Source organism: Cervus canadensis, chromosome 2 (genome assembly GCF_019320065.1).
Source record: "Cervus canadensis isolate Bull #8, Minnesota chromosome 2, ASM1932006v1, whole genome shotgun sequence".
In the NCBI taxonomy this organism is placed as follows: Eukaryota; Metazoa; Chordata; class Mammalia; order Artiodactyla; family Cervidae; genus Cervus; species Cervus canadensis.
In genome coordinates this window covers 59,210,130-59,233,841 of record NC_057387.1, presented here as the reverse complement: position 1 = coordinate 59,233,841, position 23,712 = coordinate 59,210,130, and the positions used below count along the sequence as shown (strand labels likewise).

Sequence of the window (23,712 nt, the reverse complement as noted above, 5' to 3'; positions counted from 1 at the left end):
GCAGAATAATTGCATAGCATTTTGTTTTCTGAGAGTTTTCCCTTTGTTGACCATTAACGCTATGTATTTCCCTGTTCTCCAGCATTAATGTATCCGTTCAGTTCATATTATTAAGATATTGCTCACTTTTGCTTTTGCATCCCCTTTTTGCACAAAACATTTCTATATACTTGTTTATAAACTTTATAAGTTGCATGAGGAAAATAAACTACTGTAAAATAAAAGTAATAAAAACAGTGCATTTAACTGAAAAACAAGTTTGATGAGGAAAGAATGTACTAAAAGTTGTGAAAAATTTCTTACTGAAAGAATTCATTTGGGGTAAAGAACAGCAGTGCTTTCTTGCCTCTTGATTTTAAAAAAATGAGCACGTATAGAATGTAGTCATTTTAATAAAAAAACGAAAAAATTTTCTTGAGTCAATTTTAAATACTTTAATAAAAATTTGATTTAACTTTTGCATAGATAGTAGATTTTTAAAAGCCATGCCACCAAAAGTCTTATGAATTTGTTTCTGTGCTTTCATTTTGATTACATAGGAAGTTCTGTGAACATTAGCTGCTGTGCTGTAATCAAAGTGAGGTCTGTAAAAGAAGAAATTTATTAGCTGTCAATTAGACTAGAGATGAATTTCTTTTATATGCAGAGATTTATAATACTGACTAAATGACATCTCATGAAACATCTTAGGAGGCAGAAAAAAATATTTATGGCATAATTTTCCTGTTTGTCAAAATCACATCTAAACCAAGGGTGTTATCTTTAAGGTGAATTTAAAATAGCAACAACAAAAATCTAGTTTACTCAGTTTTGCCCTCTAAAACTCCTTTTAGTTGCATGTTCTTTTGCATTATTTCAAACTCTAATCCTCTGAGCGGGCAATTAACAGACCAGAAAAGCCATTTGTGGAAAAGAAGAGCCATAAGGGTGAAAATATTTCTTCACGGAATGATCTTTAAGAAGTAAATAATTACAAAAGGCAAAGATTTTGGATGACCAATCTAAATCTGAGGATAATTAGAAGGAATAGAGTATAAAAATCAAAATGCTTGAAATGTACAACAATTCTCATATCATAACAAGACTAATTAAATATTTAGAAACCAAAAATCCCCTCACAATTTGAGGAAAAATAAACCATGACAAAAGGGTCTGTAACTTTGCAGATAATTAGCAAGGGTTATAGAAAGGAAAAACATCATAGATTGGCTCCAAGTCTCTGCAAGGTCATGTCTTATTATGCTGTGTCTTTTACATGGTCTGGTAACAAGTTTCTTGCTAATTTAATCTAACTAGGTCATCCCATAGTGATTTCCCATTTCCCTTGTTAAAAAAATGTGATCGTTTCTGCAAGTACAAACTATAGTAGGTTAACGTTTTTATGAATAATTGCTCTTAATTGATACAGGTCACAATAATTTTTTTGAATTATTAAAAGCAGAGGTCTTGAAAAATTGGACTCAGAGGCAGTATTTTTAAAGTACTTCAAATATTTATAGTTTTTATCCTCACTTAAATTATCTTGTTCTTTTCATTAAGAAGTTAGACCTGATGACCCTGTGAATGAACCAGTCTCAGCGGCATGCTTTGTAAATAAATATTTCTTATTTTGCTATTAAAAGCAAGTGCATTTTTGTTGAATGTGCATTTCTACAAACAAGAGATTTTGTACTGGATTAATAAGACTCTGAGTCCAGCCTAATTTGCATTAAACTGACCCCAAGGCCCAGTAAAAACTAAGGAATTTCAAAGGTTCCTAAAACATAGAGAGTTGTTTTTAGAAAATCAGCATTGCCATTTCAAAAACCTTATTTTAGTAATTAATGTGGAATTTTTGAGGGGTTGTTTTTGAGGTTCTGAGATGCAAATTTAACTATAGATATTAAAGTATGCATACTTTGTGGTTTTAATTCCTAATACAGAATGACTATGGAAGGTATCAGTTTCATGTTATCCCTGTTTTCAACACAGTAAAAACTAGAATGACAACCTTCTGGGTATAAGCCTACAAAGGATTTTATATCAAGCTTTTGTTGATTTTCTGTAGGTTACCTGATACTTATTTTTTTTCATTTTCTATTATTACATATTTGTTACTTATGATAAACTTTTTCAGTCAAATAGGTTTATATTTAAAATTGATAGGCCAGAAAAATATTTTGTAGTTTTGCATATAGTTGTTTAAATAATAAATTGACTTTTTCTATACTTTTTTCCAAATATATTTGCAAAGATTAAAATACAGTCATAATTTTAAAAAAAATTAAGACTATATTTCAAATTTTTGAAAATACCAGTATATAGGAAACTGAATGGAATAAAATTATATTACTTTTCCAAATTGTGTATCCATGCTTGTATCAGTATTCAAATATATTTTCCTAGAGATGAGGGTAGCAACTTCATTTCAATAATTCAGTTTCATTTCAAGGATTTTAGAACACTTTAGAAGGCACAATATATAATTCTCTGAGTGTAACATCCTAACATGCCTAAAGAATTAAATACTATATGATGGATAGAAATCTTCTACAATACACAAATTATTAAATAAATTATGAGAACATAGTTATGTGACAAATGGGAACATTACTTTAGAAGACCTCTTTTTTATCATATTAATTACACATCATTTAGCTTCCTAATGTTATGTTTATGTAGCAATTAGTTAGGCTCACAAATCATCATTAATAAATATTTAAAGAAAGCAGGACCCACTTTCCTTAGCTGTTCAGAATGGAAGTTCAGGTGATAAAAGAGCATTTCATTATAGTTTTTAAAAAGGCTTGATTTAACATTCAGCTCAGTTTCCCTCTTTTATCTGTGGGGATCATTGTAATCTTCTATTCTGGATCATAACTTCTTTTTATCCCCTCAGTTTATTTGATTGCTTTGTTTGAGCAAATTTATTTGGGAACTTAACTATTCGTGTTTTAATGTAATCTACTATGTGTTTAAAAAAATATACTGTAAGTATGGACTCAGAAAGACAGGGTCCTAGTGCCTAGAGTACTGCATTCCTTGATCATTTGGAATTGTCAGTGCATGAAAAAGTTATTTGGAAGATAAAGGGTACTTTTTCCTCCACCCTTTAAATTAGATCTGTCTCCTTAGTTTTATTGGCTTCGTGATACAAAACTCTATCCAAATTGACAGAATTCTCTGAGAATCAGGTACAGCTGATTGAAGCAAAATTAGATGTTTGATGCTTATTTTCTAATAACTGTGTTTATTTACAAGTAGCAATAATCAGATTAACCATTCATCATTATTCATTCAAAAGTCACTACTGAATTGTTATTATATACCAGGCATATACTCACCTCCAATAAACATGTATAGCTTGACAGTGACCTTCTTTCTTTATTTTCATTTTATTTTTTTGTCCTCTCTAGTAACATTTGTAAACTTTAAAAATGTGTGTGCTTGAAGATAATAAAGTTTACTTATTGACATGTGATAACTTTTTGGTAATTGAGACTCAAGAATGAGCATCATTTCTAGTCTGTTAATTAGGGAATGGGTTTGTAGTATCAACTGTAGGCGTTATATCCAGTTAGAAAAGTGCAGATTCCCCATTTGGATGAAACTCTTCCAAAGTACCCCTGTGAATATGGTGTTTACATTTGGCTCTTTGGAAAGGAATATCATCACATGTGGCCCTTGTACCTTTAAAGTATTTATTTCATCTCCAGAAGGTATCTCAAGAAAGAAACAGACTTGTTATTACTTGTATTTTATAATTGAATTTAAAAAATAACAGATGCCACTAAGAGATTGAAATTATTGGAGCAATCTACACTGCACATACATTCTCAACAAAGAATTGGTCTAATTCTAGAGGGTGACTCCAGATTTCAGCAAACACTAATTTTTAGTTTCTGTCATGATACACTGAACTTTTCTGTTGAATGCTGGAGTATTTGTTCAAGTCAGTAGATTTTGCATTTTTAATCTTCCTTAGAACTGTGGTGAATAATAGCCCCTGGCAGGAGATAATGAAATTTTCTTAATTTATATTTTCAAGCAGAAGCTTCAATGGAAAATGGCATCCTATGGCCTGGAGACATAGCTCTAGAGCATGTTTCAGGGGAGATGCAATAATAATGCAGTGCCGTCAAAATGGGAGTGATGGGACAGTGAAGAAGTAATTTAAGGAAGAAAAGAGAATGTACCAAAGCTTTATTGTAGCATATCTAATGATCTGGGGAAGATTCCCAATGGTTTTTGGAGCATGCCTGGAGAGACTAATGTTATCTTGCCAAAACAGAAGCCCCTGCTTAATCAGCAGAACAAGACTATTGATTAAAACACCTCTCACAATAGATTACATATGGAATCTCATCTCCATACTTTGCACTTGGTAAAGTGTAATAATGAGCAGAAGATAATGAAAAGAAGAGTAAAAGCAATTTGTTGGGCATTGTACAATTCAAAATTAGAGTTGGAAAGAAAACAAATTTGCTGACTACTTCAGCCTGTTTTTAAAGCCATACACAGGAAATCATGGGAGATACAGGGAATGCTTTGGAAGAACAAAAAATGCTCTGCACCTTTAAGGTTTGCAAATCTATATCCAGTTTATATAAAGGAGTACTTACTCTTATTATTGATATTTTTGTTGTTATTGGTATTTCATATTTGTTGAGGGATTCTGCCAAGGGTTTGCTTACATTATCCTATTTAACCTTAATGACAAACTTCTAAAGGAGGTATTATGGTTTACAGATAAGAAAGCTAGGGTTGAAAGGTTTAATACATTGCTTGTGGATTCACAGTTAAGTAAGCAGCAGGGCTGGAACTAAAACCTCAATTCTGTTTTATTCTAAAGCCTCTGCTTTTAAGCACTAATCTCCCCAATTAGCAAATAATTTTGCTTCTGAACAGAGTCAAATGATACGGTATGCTGATGATTTTTATATACTTTATTCTCAGATTATAATAAGTAATGTGTGCACTGTTCCTTCTTTCATTTACAGTTTTAAAAGATTAAGGAAAGCAACATATTAATAGTTTGCATTATTGATGTTTCATTAGAGATGAAGCACTACTGTCTGCAAAATAAAAAGATGATGTTTCTTCAAAATACCACTGTTAATCTGTGCTGATAATTTCTAAGTAATTTCCATATACTAGTATGTAAATTAATTATAATACATATTTATAAAAGACATTTTTATCAATTACACATTTTTCTTGGCAACATTTATCTTAATTTCAAAAAAAATACTATGGATATCTTAGAATTTAATTTTGAAACCTAAGGTCATTGACTACCTCTAAAAAATAAAATAGACATAATACTTTGAACTTCTTACCATCTGCTAATTGTGATGGTTAAAAGATACTCTAGATAGTCCTGAAAGTATTTTTCTCTTACATACTGTGCACAAACCTAGACAATATCACTGACTTTAAATATCATACTCTAAATTTTGCTAATAAGCAGGTATATTGGTACTCCATTGTACATGGAAAGTAATTTCTAATAGACCATTAATCTCCAATATTTTTTGTTTTATTTTCTTCAGCTTTTGAGATGTACATTTAGCTTTATTTTTGAATATAATTTTTCCCATTATGAGTAGAAAGACAGGAATGAGTTGCTAAATAATTTTTTTTTTTTAATTCAGATGTTTTTGCTCCATTTAAAGCAGCTCTATGGCCTTTAAAGCAGGATTTTGGATTTTCTGTGTGTGGTGGGTGATGGGTTTTATGATTAAAATGTAAATTTTATGAATATTAGTATCAGAAATAATTATATTCTGGTATCTCAATTGATCATGTTACCAAGTGTTTATTATTAGATTTATTTTACTTACATATGGAATTCTAAGGATGAGTGTTAAACATTATATATTTTAGGTTTGAAAATTAGAGAAAGAAATATTTAATATGATAGCCAGAAAGTTGTAACCTAAAATAATGTATAGCAATAATACATAGGTGTTTTTCTAATGACGCTTCTAAACCAGTGATGTGAAATAACGTGTAGCCATTGACCTCTACATGCCAACTTTTGGAAATTTTTGGAAATGTCGTTAGAACATTAAACATGACTATATGCTTAGAATTTGAGATTCAGTACATATGTAGTTTTACATTTACTTATTCGATGATGTTAAATCTTATATCCAAGAAATTGCTTAAAGGTAAATTTTTGTAAGGACTGCTTTTATGTCCCTTGAGTTCTTTTTAAAAACAATAAATAGTATGTTTTCCCATAGTTGAGCAACTTTATTAAAATGTATTTGAATACATAAAACAAAGGTTAAATATAGAAAAATGTGCAGTGGTTTCATTGGGTTTTGATTTGATTTCTGTTACTTTTAATGACACCTTGTGTTTAGGAAACATAACATATTTTTACAGATTACCAACAATTTTATTTCCAAGTGTAGTTAGTATTAGATACTTTAATTAGCTAGGAAAAGATTACACTTTCCCTCTGTTGTTGAAAGTGGGCTCAACATGTGATATATACATGTACTTAGAATTTGTACTTACTGAGACTTCTCAGGTTAGGAATCAAGGGATCCTTGATTATTATGATTAAAATTAGCAATGGAAGATATGTTAACATTGTAAACTGTACCGTGTACTTGCTGCATAAATCATATTCATCACTAAAGGCTTTTCTATGTCACTTGTATTTTATTGAGCAAAAACATGTGTTCCCATCTATAACCTAGTCTTTATTAATATACTTAAACCTGCCTCTAACCCAGTGGTCCCCATAAATCAGATTCATCAGTGGAGCTAGCTAAAGCAGATTACTGGGTCCTAGCCTCCAGAGTTTCGGAGGCTGTTAGTCTTTGGTGGGACCTGAGAATGAATTTCTAACAAGATCCCAGTTGATGCTGCTTGTCTGACAACCGCATTTTGAGAACCAGTGCTTTAACTATCCTAACTCATTGAGTATCCTTACATCTAATAAAATAAGTTCAGTGATTCAGAAGCTGAAGTGTTTCTTTATGAGAACAGTAATTCCATTTCCTTCAAGTCATAATTAAAGGCCACCTATTTAAAAAACCCAATTTATCCTCTTCTGCCTTGTTCTTATTCATACTGAATTTTTATGTTTCACATTTAAGAAAAGTATAAATTTTTAACAGAATGAGTCCCCATATATTACTAAATATACTGATACTTTCATTGTTCATATAGCCATACCTTTATGATAAATCTTTTTCTATGGAGGAAGAGAGAAGAATTCAAGCCTGGAAATGTTCTTAGGGCTGAGAATGCAAACAGCTGAATGCCTTTCCTTTCTGGGCTTAGTTAGACTTTTTATTTTCATTAGAATGAAAACTTGAAGCTGAGCAGTTGGTGGGAATTTACTTTTCCTCTGTGGCTAACTAATTGCTTTATTTTTCCCTGTCTTCTTAAATAATAGCAGTTTGTAGTTTTACAGTCTTACTAACAGCGTAATGGTGAAGGAATTTTTGGATTTTTCTTAGTACTAACAGCTCACAAAGGGTGTTTCCTTTTTCCTTGTTTCCTTACACTTTCTGTATTTGGAAACTTAAGACTACTTGCTTCATTCATTCATGAAAGAATATACATAGTCTGTATTTTTATTTCCATCATTTGGTCCTCTAAGATTTTAGGTTTTCTTTTCCATCAATCAAGATACTGATATGCAAATCTGATATTCTGCACCTTTTTGTGTTCCTCTTCTTGCTGACCCTTTACTGTTTTAGTACCCATATTCCTTTTTTTTTTCCCCTCAAGATTATTTTCTTGCACTTCTGATATGTAGAACAAACCTTTTTGACATCTTAGGAGGCTGTGAATTCTAGAAATCTATATAACTGTATTTGTAGGAACTCCATTAAGTTTCTTAACCTTTTCAATTTTACTTAAACACTTAGCCCTAAAGTTAGTACTTTTTGCTGTCTTGTGCAATGTGATTATTAAGCGAAATAAAAATTATGTGATTGATGTAAATTATTATAATTGTGACATTAATTTGAACTTGTAATTGTGGTTAATTGACTAATGCAAAGTTATTCAGAAAAAGTAAATATGAGCAATTATTTTTCATTTTATGGTGTTTATCTTCTTTTAAACAAATTAATGGAAGCAAGACTACTTATCTCTTATACACTTCCTGCAAACATACTGTTATTTTATCAGGTTTCTATCATGAATATATTTTGAATAAATATTAAGACAATTTTTATAAATATTAAAACATGGCAGAGCTTTGTTGAGTGGCTATAAAATGTATATAGATGGGGTATATGAAAGGGGTATCTAACCCCAGGAGTTTAGATTTCTTTGTTTTTGAGAAGTTTGAGGGTGAGATAAAGGGAGGATCTTTGTTGGTATGAATAATTACAAGCAAGGAAATTAAAGATTTTAATTTTTGATGGGGACTAGGTTAGTGGTTGAGAATTCCTGAGATCAAGAAAGTTTAAAAGAAGTGATGAACTCTTATGAAATTAAGAAGAAAATGAACCAGTTGAAATAATAGACATTGATATGTTGTGAAATCTTAAATCCATTTGTGATTTAAAATTTTAGGATATCAAAATTTTCCATGAGTCACATTAAGTCATTTACACTAAATGGAGAAGCACTGGCAAATTTCTTTAAATGACTGAACGATACTGAATAAAGGGATTTGTGCTTAATATTTGTATAAGCAATTTTAGTTATAATTTACTTAATAGTTGAAGCATCCACTTGAAATTCATTTTATAATACCTTGACCTATAAAATTTGCATAATTGATCCTATAGAAGTTTTCAGGTCTTACTGCTCTGCAGGGAAAATCAACCTGGTTTTTTGTTTTTGTGTTTGTTTTTTAACTTTCAAGCTTAAGTGGCTCTAAGGTGCACGACTTACATACCTACTCCTCTCTGACACAGTTCTCCTTCCCCTTACTTGAATTAGTTGTGCTAAAAACCAGGCTACGTTTTCATTCTTTATTTGCCGTTCTGTAGTCTAGTAATGCACTATGGAATGTCTCACACTCAAATTATTAAGTAAATTTTGTTAAAATGTTATTGTTCTGCTTGCTTTGTCTTCCTACTTTATATATTAACAGAAAACATGGTAAGACCCCTGCAAACATTCCATTGGGTTGAAATCAAGTAAAATTTAAGAGAAATTAAATTAAAATTAAATTGAAAAGTTAAAAGAAATAGTTCTTGCCTTTATATAGCTTATAACAAGATCATTGGGACAAATTCATAGAACTTAAATAAATAATCATCTTGCCTAGAATTCTAACTTAATTCTAATAGTCTCAATGACAATGAATCATTGACAATACAAAATAAGAAAATACTTCCAATAGGAATAAATAGGGCATTCCAGGCCTCATGGTAATGACACTTTTTTTAATGTTGTATTACAGGGAGTACTAATTTAGAAAAAGTGACTATATAATCATATGTTGAAAATAAAAGTATATTGATCTGTGAAAATAGTGAGTGTAACGTAATGCTTAGACACTCAGTATGTACCAGGCACTATGCTAAATGCTTTCAATGCATTCTATCGTATAGGTAGGCCAAAAGCATGGAAGGTGTAATCTATTGGCTTGATATCTGGTTAGAGTGTATAAGTATCTATAATAGAACACAACACAAAAACCTGATTTAGAGAATAAACTTAAAAACCTGGCTCTTCCTTTGTTTTAATATGTCTTCAAAATTTATTTCCATGCTGTTCAATTTATGACTCCATGTTTTGTTCAGTTCCATTCATCTAGTTCAATATCGTTTTTAAGTGCAATTTTAATTCTTAAATATAGTAGGAAACCGAGTAAGTTTTATTTTCAGTACATGTTGAACATGTGAAAAACTTCAATTAAAATGTATACTAAAATAACAAAACTATCAGTGATTTTCTTTTTACTTGCAGTTAAAATTCATTGTGACCCATGATAGAGAGGTATGACAACATAGATAAAATAGGACTTTTTGTAACTCTTTACAATAAGCTATTAGCAGTTGAATTTTTTAAATTTATGGTACTGGTTGCTTAAAGACAATATGGATCAGCTCTCTATTATATTTTTTAGTAAGAATAAATAAATACATTGTTGTTACACAAGTTTGATTTGTTTTGTTTTCCAGGTGCAACAATCGAACACAGTGTATAGTAGTTACTGGGTCAGATGTATTTCCTGATCCATGTCCCGGAACATACAAATATCTTGAGGTCCAGTATGAATGTGTCCCTTACAGTAAGTATGAAGTTTGTATTTTTCACTTTCTACAGCATTTCTCGTTGATGCTGAAAGAGGACCCATGTGAAAGAAGCATATGTTTATGGCCTACAAAACTATTATGCATGCAGAGCACTAACAGACTTGGGCCTCCAATTAGCTTCATGAAGTGTGGAAGGAAGCCATAGTGTGAAGCTGGCCAAGTGTCTGTCTGTGTTCTTAAGTGTTTGGCTTTTAAGGCTAGTGTTTTTCCAGAAAACAAACTTGAATTAGCTATTCAATAGGGCTGATAGAAATCTGTACTTTTGCCCAACACCAGTTGCTGACAAATTGGTTTGGCTCACAGTTTTCTAAAGAAGGAATTGACTTCAGTTTTCATAGTAAGCTACTTGAATGGCTACCTGCTGTTGTGGTAACTTTAATGCCTGGTAAAAGCTTCCACTGCAGTTAACTGAGGCAAGTGCTTTCCTTTTTGTCCCTTGTTCTTAAGGGAGCAGTCCTTTACCAGATTCAGTGATAAAATCTTAACACTAAATAAAATAGATACAAGTATGTAACACGTATTTTTAATTTCTCAACATCCATTTTTAGTAATATCCTTTAGCAGGATATTTAAAATTTAATTGGAAACTTATAAGTAGGCTTCAGCTAATAGTGTAATTTTGTGTAGTTTTCCTCCTAACCTCAGAATTCATACTTATAAATTGTATTCTGCATTTTCAGTAGAAAAAATCACTTTAGACAATTAAAAAGTTTAAGTACATTGCCTAATTTTTATCAGCTAATTTGTTTGGTATTGTTCTTATCACCTTTACTTTTTAAATTAAAAAAATAATACGTGTCATGTCATCTTAATTCATAGGCATTTGAGTTAAGAATTCTTTAGCAGAAATTTTATTGATTTGCTTTAGGAGGACTTCCCTCCTTAAAAAAAAGATGGACTCAAAACTAATAGTGAAATTGCTTTTTCCAGAACCTTAAAAACCAGATCACTAGTTCTGATAGATTCGTATGCTTAAACTCTAAATATTTCTGAAAACAAAGGGCCAATTTTAAATAGCTATACTATGTCCAATATGGTAGTGATACATTCTTACACATCTCTCTTCTCTGCCTGCAGTTTTGATAAATTGCCTTTGTGTGGGGAATCAGTTAAAGGCCAAACACAGATTATCTTTTCTTTTCATTCCTGCTCTGTGTTCCTGTGTTACCGTGAAATGGATGCTTTTTATGTTTTCAGTATTTTCTATACCGTTTGTAGGATTGGAAGCCTACTGAGTGCACTCATCTTTATATCGTTTCTCCTGCGTGTAGTGTTGGTGGCTCACATAATCATTCTCCTGTGCCACTAGAGGAACATTGTATTCTTTGGAGCTAACCAAAATTTTGTTCTGTAAAGTCACTTTCGCGTGAATTTAGCATGGTCTCTGTCCTCAAGTTAGAAAAGGAATACAGCATCCATTCCCACACAGTGGAATCAGTCAGAGCTGCCAAGAATTGTCTCTCTGGAGCCAGTTCCTGTAACCTAGTCTGTAGATCAAAAACAGTGTTAAGAAAATATTATTTTCAGACTTTTAAGGTTATTTCTTGTGCTTTTTAAGAAAGAAAAGTGTGGATATCTTCTGGAACATCTAACTTTCAAAATTTTACTTTTTCAGTTCTCCAGAAGTGTTGTACATTGTGCACCAAACTTGCAAATAGCTATTTTCAAGAGAAGTATTTGTTCTTTTAGTGTTTGTTCTTTAAAAAAAACAAAGACAGTAATCAATTTGCTGTTACCTTTCTAGATACTTGCACGAAGCAGTCTGTGACTTTGTAGAAACTACTCCTTGCTAAAGAATAGAAGTAATTATACTTCCTGTATACCGTACAGTGGCGACACACTCTAAATTCCAGGACTTTCACTGCCAGTGATATTTTTAGATAGTTTTGATCTTATTTTGGGTCTTTGTATCTCCTCAATCTCTTTTCCCCATTTTCCTCTCCTTTTTTCCCTCATGTTTCTGTCTGTTATAATCATCTCTCATACTTACTTTTCTTTTAATCTCCTAACTTTCACTTTTCCCTTGTTTTAATAGTGTTTTATTATGTTGTAATGTTTGCATACTCCTTTTACCCTTTGCTTAATTGATAAAAACTGTCACCATCAAATAGCATTTATTATGTGTCTGTTATCACCTGGCTTTATGCCACTGTCTGTCCTGAGCAAATGCCTCAGGAACATATCCATCCCAAACTATTGTCTCTTAGTTTAAAAACAAAAATTCAGAAACTTTCCATGATCTCTGAAAATTTCATAATAAATTTATGCAACAGAGTCCATTATACATGCTATAGTTTGTTTTACTTTTATGTTTATAGACAGACACATGTATTATATTTGGTTAGTAATTGAATGAATATGGGTTTAAAACAAGTCATAAGGATCCTATAGGATAAAGAGGAATAGTCAAATCAGAATTTCCATGTCCTATAGGCACGATTTGGTTTTGATTTTTGAACTCTCTTATTTCAAATTATCATTAAGTTTTTAAAATTATACCATAAATTTAGCCATAAGTTTCATTTGATGAGTAAAAAACCTTTTACTATTGATTGTGTCATTGTTAATGAATAAACATAAGATTATTCAGAGTGAAATAGTGTGTCACTTCAGATACAGAGTATGTAGGTTTTGTTTGGGTCAATTTCTTGTCTTCAAAACTATGTCCTCCACTGATGTTAGTGAGTCATGTGTTTTATGTTTGTTCTGTAGCATAGTAAATGTATTGTCATGAATTAATTCATACAGCCTCTTAAGACAAGTTACAATATATATTTGTGATAAAAATACTAATTTCATTAATTTTATTGTATTTTTATGAGTTGATGAAATTTTGACTAATTTGACAGAGCTATATATCCTTTAGGTTGTCATAAAAATCATAATGTGAGGTCTTTTGTTTTAAATATCCATATTTTATGCACTTTATCAATCATCAAAAGTTTTAATTTATTTTTACTTTTACATTTAGATATTACTTCTCAGTTTTCATTAAAATTGTAGATTATATATAATATATATCCATTTTATTTTTTATATAAATGATACCAATTAAATCATAAATGAAGTCTTACCTGTTTAATATTTTGCATAGTAACTGCACTGTCGATTTAGTGTATCAAGTAATAAAACTAACAGCCATTTTCAATAGTGGAAAACAAAATATACTTTCTACATCCTTTATTGAACTTGTTTTAATTTCTGTTTTAAATGCATAACATATTTTAAAATTTATTATTTCCATTCTTTGCATTTAATTGATTTATTTGAGTAAAATCATCCTTTCCTAAAACGAAAGAATATAGCTGTCTATAGAGTTAGTCTGAGCAGACTCACCACTAATGATTTCTTTTATCCTTATTTTCCCACCACGCCCTTCCATTATTGATTCTGAGCAGGTATAATATTGCTCTTCACTGAGCAGTAATTTTAGAACTAGTGGTTAATAAAGAAAAGAATTGTTCCATGTCAGTAACACTGAATTTCATTTTTACTGGATGTAGTCAGATTTACTCATTAATAGAGCAAGTATGTTTCCTGAAAGTGGTTAAATAGATCAAGTTGGATTGGGGCAGGGTCTCTTAATGTGAAAGGTTTCCTATGACAAAGTTCATTTTTCCCTAAGGTATTTCAGGAGGTCAGTATTTAATCTTGATGAATTATTGCAATTTAAGAAAAATTAATCAAGCTAAGGCATCTTAATGAAATGTGCAACTACAGTATCTTTGAGTAATCCGTTTGGAGATATAGTATTGGCACACCCTAATGCATTTTGTTAAGGGAAGAGGGGGAATCACAGACATTAATCTGATCACTTTATGAAATTCAGGCAACATACTTCAAAGCCTACATACAATCTAAAATAATATTTTATAGTTCATAATGATTTGAATACTGTTTACCACCAAGGATATTCTATAGCACACTTCCTAACTGCATAATCTATTTCTTTAAGTATCTTGAAGGGAGGATTTTTTCTCCTGTAACTCTACTAATCAGGTTTGTTTTATGAAAGCATTTACCTTTCATGGGGTCTGTGGAAATCAAGGTATTTGCTTTGAATGCTCAGTATGATTGTTGCATGCTAGCTTGCTTTTGTGTAAATTAATGATGGTAGACAATGTCATAATGAGCTAACCATAATTCTTTCTTCCTTTTTCTCCTTGCCTACTGTGCTTGCTTTTTCCTTGTATGTATTTTGCTTACTTTTTTTAAAAATAGATTTTGTATTACAAGTTTGGGAAATGTGTTATAGAGAATTTAATGAGAACTTTATAATATAAAGTAAATATATGTGTAAATAAGTAAAGTTACTAATTATAGTGGGGGGGGAGTATATTATCTTATCCCATCCTTCAATATAACTATTGGGATAAAGGGGGAGGCTTATATATTCCTGAAAAGGAGGCTAATTTTTTATAGTTAAGATGGTTTTTTCTAGAAGCAGAAAATTTAATAGAAAAAATTGAAACATACTGAGCTGCATAATTATATATTTCTTCTTACATACGTACCTTTGAAAAATGTAAAAATATCAGTATTCATTACATTTGACCTGAGCTTCAAAATTGAATTGCCATTTTATAAACATATATCCTTATTGTTATGTTTACCTAATTTTAGTCAGCTTAATAATGAGTTCACATGATAAAATAAATGGAAATAATACACCTATGCATGCAGTTGTGTCTGTAGTATACCTATTTAAAGTAAAAGTTATTTAGTAAGAATGCTGAGTGACTTTGGAAAGGCAAGAGTCTGTATACCACACATTAGGGAAGAGTTTCATTATTTATTCAGGTACACTAAGTGAAACAACATGCCAACATATTTGTATTGCCTCCTTAATCTACTAAAATGATTGATCCATGTTCTTTTATGTAACTTTAGTATCTTTCTCCTGCTAGGTTTTCCTGTTGTGTGTTTCTCTTTATCCAAAGTAGTACAGCTCTTATTCTTCCTATATTTAGCATCTATTACGAATTCAGTCTTAGACTAATAGTCAATTTATTTTAATCTTTTTTCTTTTTTCCTTGCACTTTTTTTTTCTTCCAATGCTTAAAATAGAAGTGGAGCAAAAAGGTAAATAACGTATACAGTTTGAACCCCAGCTCCTTGTTATGTGCCTTATGGATGTTACCTCCTCCCATCCCTTCCCCCACAATATTCCTGACATTAAAATACAATCAGCAGGATCTCATAAATGCACCTCATAAAGAAGTCGACTGTTTACATTGAAATTATATGACTGCTAAATCTGGTGATGGGGTAAAATTTCTGAATTCGGCGAGGGGAAGCTGTCCTTTCTCTGTTTCGTTTCACCCTTTATCTCTTTTTCTGACACCCTTGGATATTTTATTATTAAAGTGTCATCTTGCCTGGCTTCCAGAACCCTCTCCATAGCATGCCATGGTTACAGGGTCTCCTGGTCGTTTCATCACTGCTTTCCTTGTATTTACTTTTCTCTGCTTCTAATTGCATTTTCTGAATATTTATGTTCCTTCAACTGAAGTACTTTTGTTTTCAGTCTAACTTCCGTAGAAGTTCTAAATAAGCCTTCACACTGGACTTCTTGTTTTATTTGCTTTATTTTAGTGTTTTGCTTTTGGGCTAAGGGAGGGAGAGTACTAAGTTTGGTCTAAAAGTACTTTGTTCACTTTTATGCACAAAGTTTTAAAGCATAAAAGAACTGTAAGATAAAACACATAGCAAAAGTATAAATTGTTAGGTCAATTATGAATGATCTTAAACTTTGGTTTGTATTTGTGAAAATAAATGTGTGCATTGGTTATAGCAACTTGAGGAAAGAAAGGTAGTATTTGTTTTAAGTATAAATTTTGATAAAATTAAATGTTAATAAGGTGAATTTTTCTTTTTTGATCTATAATCACTGAAACTTATGCTTGCTTGTATAATCTTTTAACTTTGCTTAATTCTTGTTTTTTCTCTGTGAATGTTAGTTTTTGTGTGCCCTGGGACCCTGAAAGCAATTGTGGACTCACCATGTATATATGAAGCTGAACAAAAGGCAGGTGCTTGGTGCAAGGACCCTCTTCAGGCTGCAGATAAAATTTATTTCATGCCCTGGACTCCCTATCGTACTGATACTTTAATAGAATATGCATCTTTAGAAGATTTCCAAAACAGTCGCCAAACGACAACCTATAAACTTCCAAATCGAGTAGATGGTACTGGATTTGTGGTATATGATGGTGCTGTCTTCTTTAACAAAGAAAGAACAAGGAATATTGTGAAATTTGACTTGAGGACTAGAATTAAGAGTGGAGAGGCCATAATTAACTATGCTAACTATCATGATACTTCACCATATAGATGGGGAGGAAAAACTGATATTGACCTAGCAGTTGATGAAAATGGCTTATGGGTCATTTATGCCACTGAGCAGAACAATGGAATGATAGTTATTAGCCAACTGAATCCATACACTCTTCGATTTGAAGCAACGTGGGAGACTGTGTATGACAAACGAGCTGCCTCAAATGCTTTTATGATCTGTGGAGTCCTTTATGTGGTCAGGTCAGTTTATCAAGACAATGAGAGTGAAACAGGCAAGAATGCAATTGATTATATTTACAATACCCGATTAAACCGAGGAGAATATGTAGATGTTCCCTTCCCCAACCAGTACCAGTATATTGCTGCAGTGGATTACAATCCAAGAGATAACCAACTCTATGTGTGGAACAATAACTTCATTTTACGATATTCTCTGGAGTTTGGTCCACCTGATCCTGCCCAAGGTAAGAATTTTACTTACTAATGCTTATATCTTTTTTAAACAGTTTATTTTTAAGACTTAAGTTATCCCTCTTCATGGTCTTCCCCTTCTTATAGTTAAAGGGCAAGTGATAATATTGTGGAATTTCAAATTGTCATATGTGTGTACATTTTAGCCTTATTTTAGTCCATTTTCTTTTTCTGAATTTAAGTGTTGGTTTCAAAAAATTGTAGCATCCTTCATCAGTTTAGATTTCCACTGCTAAAAATGTATTGCCAACTACAAACCTGTTAGCTTTGTGTGTTTTTTTCTACCTGACTTCTGAATTGATTATAATCTGTGTGCAGACCTCTTAACTTCTTGGCGCCAGTGGTTAAAGGAAATGTGTGTTAGGAAGTCCCAGGAGAATTGCTAGGCTTGATGTACAGTGCCAGGCATAAGCGTTCTAAAGTTTTGGTGTCTGCTGTCTGTAGATCATCATGTAAAATTACATGTTTTTATTTTCCAATAAATTTGTGATGGTATTAGGTCAATATTTCTGGACTTTAACTGTTACACATGGACTAAGCACTAGATGATCCCAAGTATTGCTTTCTGAAGACAGTTCTGCTAGCATTTTTAAAATTTGTGTTCTCTTTAGGTATCTTTATAAAGGATCATTACTTTATAAATCTTTGGAAATGTATTTTAGTTTGTCAGGTTACTTCAGTTCCTGCAGTAAAGTTTTGAGGGTAAATTAAGTTTTGAATTTTCATTAAAATAAGATTACCTCATACTCGTGATAAAAGAATGATCTCTTAATATATTATTATGGAGTTTGCCTAATTATAAATCTCTTCTAGTTGAACAATAATATTTGTGTTTAAAAGATCTGAATTATTTTTTCAATTTTCTGAGTTAATTGAAATTTTCACATTATTGAGTTACTTCAGAATTGTAGGAACCAGAATGTTCTTTGGACTAAGTAAATCAATCTCTTCAACAAGGTGGAACAGGAATTAATATCTTTTTCCTCTGTTAAAGCAGTATACAACCACATGCTTACACATAGCTACATATGCTTATACATATTTTAAGGAATAATGTAACTTATTAAGTCAGTTAATAAGTAAGTGACTTAGTAAGTCACTAAATCCTAAATATTGTCATAGGGTTAGGACCTCAAAAGCATGAGCCTTTCTAGTTGAACTTCTAATTTGATTATAGAATATGAAGTATGTGAATTTTCTTCATACCACAAGAGCAATAATGACTTGCCTTAGTGCTGTGCTGTGCTGTGCTCAGTCGCTCAGTCTTGTTCGACTCCTTGTGACCCCATGGACTGTAGCCCGCCAGGCTCCTCTGTCCACGGCGACTCTCCAGGCAAGAATACTGGAGTGGTTGCCATGCCCTTTTCCAGGGAATCTTCTTAACCCAGGGATCACACCCTGGTCTCCCGCACCGCGGGCAAACTCTTTATCACCTGAGCCACCAGCGCAAGCCCTCTTTTTCTTTAATTCATGTATATCTAGAATTTGTTGGCTTAAAATTGTAGTAGTGTACCATTGATAAACTTTCAACAATGAAATCTTCCATTAGGCCATGAAAATCTTTATTGATATTATCTAAGTATCATTTATTTTTAAATTCAGACATATCTTTTTCTCTTGAGGCCAGCAATTTGGGATAATTCTTGCATCTCAGTTGTTTTCCTAAAAGTTAGTACCATGCTTCGCTCTTATCCTGTAGTTTTGTAAAAGGCAAAGTTCAGTAATTGACCAAACTTGACATTGTAAAAGGGTCTTCTCTGGTGGCTGAGTTGGTAAAGAGTTTGCCTGCAATGCAGGAGTCCTGGGTTCAATCCCTGGGTCTGGAAGATCCCCTTGAGAAGGAAATGGCAACCCACTCCAGTATTCTTGTCTGGAGAATATGTATTATATCTTTTTTTGTAACCTGTATTACCCTCACAGTTGTTAAATGTTTCTTGGGTAGCAGTAAATCTCTTTCCCTCCATTAGGAAAAAAAAGTAAAAAAAAATTTAAATGCCGATTATAATTAAATAACTCCTAAAGTTGAGAACAGGTTGATTCAGCTCAACAAGGAATCATTGCCCACCTCCTTGTCACAGAGCACTTCATGGAATACAAGATGAGTAATAATGTCACTTTCCACATGTGGCATATGTTCTAGTAAATAATTTGACACATTTCAGATGAGAGAATCTTTGATAATTTGGGTGCTTTTTGGAAAAAGCAGTTACTAGCTTTGAAAATGAGAAACTTTGCCATATGTGGTAGCTTTATTCCTACAGCAGTTTTGTGTTATCCAAAGTAGCCTTTCTTATATATTCTCAGAAGGTGAAAGTCCATACTGACTTCTTATTAAAACCTTAGTGGTAAAGATTTTTATCTGACCTAAATTTTTCTTGCTGATGTTTGAAGCATATTCTCTTATTTGCTTGCTCTTTATAACTTATCTTCAAATGCTTTTAGAGAGACTCCTGCCTCGCTTGTCCAAGATGTGTGCTGATATTTAACTGCATGTAAATGGGGCCTTGCAGAGCTATTCTGGCCCATACATTTAGGTCAAACCATAAGCCACTGACAGCAAGTCTGTGTACTGGCTTTGCTATCATCTATGTAGCCAAGATATATATTGTGTTGTAAAATGGATCATTTTAATTATGGACTGTTTCACACTGTATTAGCTGCAGTATTTTTCCCCCATATATAAATCCATGCCTTCCATTCCTAACAGCACAAGTATATTATTACTTTGCCTTCATAATGCTTTCAAATACACCTTCCTTCTTTCTTTAAATTTTTAGCTTTCTGTGATCTCTACTTAGTTAATTTGCTCCGTTATCCTAAACTAGCTCTGTTTTTTCTCTTTTGCTCTCTTCCTCTGTAATGCTGGCTTGGGGGGGGGGGGGGAAGCCATTTCAGTCATATATTAACTCTTTTCTATGTCTTAATCTGAATTGATTTATACTTACTTAATCTGTCTGCAGTTTTGGTATCCCAAACATTATTGAAAAATATTGCCTTAAGTTCTGACGGTTTCTGAATATCTGACTTAGAGTAATAATGAAGCATGGCAAACAACATGAGGGAAATTTTTTTAAGAAAGCCAGTTATATTTATTATTTAAGAAGTGCTTAACATAGAATACTTATTTCTTAAAATATCTTCCCGCTGATAATGAATGGTAATTAAAAGATGATTGGTGTTTTTAGATATTGAATAAGGGTAAATTTAATAAATCTGTTGCAGTTTTTGCCTTACTAGACTATATTCTCACTCTAGCTAGTGTTCATTCAGTGAATAATGGATGAATTTGGGGACTTGGAAGAGGGAAATAACTACCCTCTCATTTATCATAAATACATATTATCCTTAAAATGTTTTCACATAGGAAAAAGCTGATAATAATTAGCAAGTTCTCAATAAATACTGGCATAGTAAATTGAACCAGTCTGACTGTGTGTGTTGAGGTTTTCATGGGTACCTAATAATATATAGCTTATTAGCATTAATGTTAATTAGTTAATTAATTAGTGTTGCTAGGTCTCCGTACTTAAATGATATATGGTAGGTAGAATGCTAAGTCATTTAATCTGTGTGTTGATATGGCACCTGATAACTCTGGGAAGGCTGTATACAGTAGGTTTTAGATTTACAATATAATTCTATTGTGAGTTGCCATGTTTCCTGCTACCATTTATAGGAAGTTCTTGAGTTTTGAGTCTTCTGCCACAAACATTTCATTGTGAAACTTTTTATTATTACTGTTTTAGTACCTTATATTCCCACATTTTTTCTTCTTTTAGAGATTTACACAGAGCACAGTGTCAGTTAAATGCTCCAAAATAAGGACATATTGCTTGTGGGGTGCCGTACTTTCTCAGAGTCTATGAAAATCTTTTGTCTAGAAAAGTAAGATCATAACATTTAAGAGCATTATGGACAAATAACCTTGAACAAACTGCTTAACCTCCTTCATGACTTAGTTTTCTGTTCTGTAAAAGAAAGATAATCATAGTGCCCACTTCATGGGATTGTGCTAAGGATTAAATAAGATGATCTGATGATCCATGAGTGATGATTAGCACAGCATCTGGTACATAAATGCTGAATAAATGTAAGCTTTTATCATCATGGGGTGCCCTGTTGTGACCTGTCTTCATCTAAGGAAAGAAACATTAATTTTTATAAATACCTCCTCATCTCTAGCTTCCGTATTAGAAAATTGCTTTTCTTGAAGTTCTTAAACCTTGTCCTTGCACAGTTTTGTAGTTGTCCTCCTAAAGGGTTTAATTTTGCCACTTAAAGTTGATGTTCATGTTTATTTTCATGATACCCCAATATTTCATTGATTAACTAGTGAAGAATGTGTTGCTTAAAGAAGTTTAACTTCTTTTAATGAACAAAAGGTAAAAGATATGAAAACGTATCATCAGTGGCACATGGAAATGGGCTACAGAATATTTCAGGAAGTTTTGTGCATTTAATAGAGGTCATTTTATTGCCTACCTTCACTCATTTATTTGAATCTTTACTGATGCTTAGCTAATAGATCACTAATTGTATATTGTTAATACATATTTCAGTCATTAAATATGTACTAATTAGTACAGTGTCAAGGAATACATCAGAGGGGGTAGCACTAAACCATTCTGCTCTGTCCTTTTCTCTTTGCTCTGATTTCCCACCCCCTTTAAGATTTGATTCAGCAACATTCATTTAACACTTCTTCAAAAGATTGTGATGCTTTTGACAAATGTTAATTGAGAAAGCACTGGAAGCTTGGCTGCATTGTAATCAAAAGAAAATTACGAGGTTTAACAAGATGTCAGGCAAGTGCTTTACAGAAAAAAGATAAACAGGTTTGAATAGGTTACTGCAACAGCTGGCTAGGCATGATGCTTGACTAATGTACACAGGATTCTCTCATATGATCAGTAACCAATGCCCTGGATATAAACCAGTTGGTTAAGAAGTTTCTCTAGTGATAGAATGAAAAGAGAGTGTCAAAAGTGTATCTTGCATTTATTGGTAACAAGAAGTTTGTCACTACTAAAGATCTAGAAGTAGGTGTACACTGCTTTTTCTGATAAGCTTAGCATACTCTGTCATAGAGTCAGAATTATACAAATTATCTAGGGACCAGAGCTTAAAATACTAATTATGTCAGTGATATATGGACATGTTTTCAAAGAAGTTTTAATGTTCTAGTCTGGTTCTTACGTGTAGCAAAACCATAAAATAACTTAATGTTTTATAAGATTATCATTAAAAATAGTTATTTTTAAATTGCTCTACTTGATTTAAAGTCTCAAAATTATGAAGTTTTAAGATTCAATAATCTAAATGTTGATAAAACTTTAGTGTGATCACTAATAGATTTTAAATGATGCCATTAAAATTTTACTGACAGAATTGTTTTGTTTTTTGAACTAAGTGGTCATTAATGAAGGAAAACATTAAACTCCATTATTATTTTAACCTAATGGATTTAACAGTTTAAAAATAATGTTGGAAGTCCAGAATAACCTTAATTTTTTTTTTCTTTTTAAATTTCTGCTTTTAAGTGAGTTAACTGTAGATCCTTTTAAACTCTCCGTTAATATGTAGAGTTGGTTTTGAATTAGGCATAATTTGGTCCAACTTGTTATCTTGATGTGATTACATATAACCTGTGATCAGAACTAGTTTCTTTTCATACCTATGTTTTCAAAAGTAAAGATGTCAAAGCCTCAGATGTTTCCTTACAAAAACAGAACAAGCATGCCAAGTTTATCTTCTGTTTGGATCTAATCAGCCATGCTCAAAAATCTCTCAAGCAAGAATGGCTGCTGGGTGGAAAGATGTCACAGGATTTGTTTCCCCATAAGATGTAGAGTGGGTGACTTGAAATTCTCTATTGTCCTAATTATATGTAATGGTCAGACTTTTGTTGATACTTTGAATTTTATTGTTTCAGAGTATGAATTTATATAAGAAATGGCTTTTTCTAAATTATGTATCTGATATGACACCATATTTGATATGTAGATTGAAACTCTATATTAAACTATCCTTCATTTCCTGTTAGATGATATATGTTGAAATTGTACACAAACTGTATTATCAAATATTTCATTGAGAAGTAAGCCTAAAACACAGTCAGAGAGCAAAATCTAGGGTAAAACCCAAACTGCCAGTCGCATAGCCAACAATATGAATAAGCTGGAATAAATGAAGAGATTCATTCTTCTTCCTACCCTGTGGATATTCTCAGTGATCCCCATTTTGTTGGATTGGGATGGTTGTGTATTTTGTGTGTGTACGTGTGTGTGTGTTTGTGTGCACGTGCACATGTTCACATATGAATGTGATGTGTGTTTGAGATTAACATACTCATCTCTTTTCCATAGTGCCTACCACAGCTGTGACAATAACTTCTTCAGCTGAGATGTTCAAAACCACAGTATCAACCACAAGCACTACTTCACAGAAAGGCCCCATGAGCACAACTGTAGCTGGATCGCAGGAAGGAAGCAAGGGGACAAAAGCACCTCCAGCAGTTTCTACAACCAAAATTCCTCCTGTAACAAATATTTTTCCCCTGCCAGAGAGATTCTGCGAAGCATTAGACGCGAGGGGGATAAGGTGGCCTCAGACACAAAGGGGAATGATGGTTGAACGACCATGTCCCAAGGGAACGAGAGGTATTTCCTGTCAAATATTGATACTATGTATACTATTAAAACTTTAAGTAGGTTCTGAA

At 32.3% G+C, this 23,712-nt stretch overlaps 1 protein-coding gene across 13 annotated transcripts in view; it reads left to right on the top strand.

Moving 5' to 3' along the window:
• Positions 1-23,712, top strand: part of ADGRL2 (adhesion G protein-coupled receptor L2) — a 296,333-nt gene that overhangs the window by 229,613 nt on the left and 43,008 nt on the right. For all 13 annotated transcript variants that reach the window (XM_043460873.1, XM_043460877.1, XM_043460872.1 and 10 more), the window contains 3 exons: positions 10,092-10,201; positions 16,187-16,987; positions 23,360-23,653. In XM_043460873.1, coding sequence (XP_043316808.1) covers positions 10,092-10,201; positions 16,187-16,987; positions 23,360-23,653 — 1,205 coding nt within the window. The remainder of the gene's footprint in view (positions 1-10,091; positions 10,202-16,186; positions 16,988-23,359; positions 23,654-23,712) is intronic.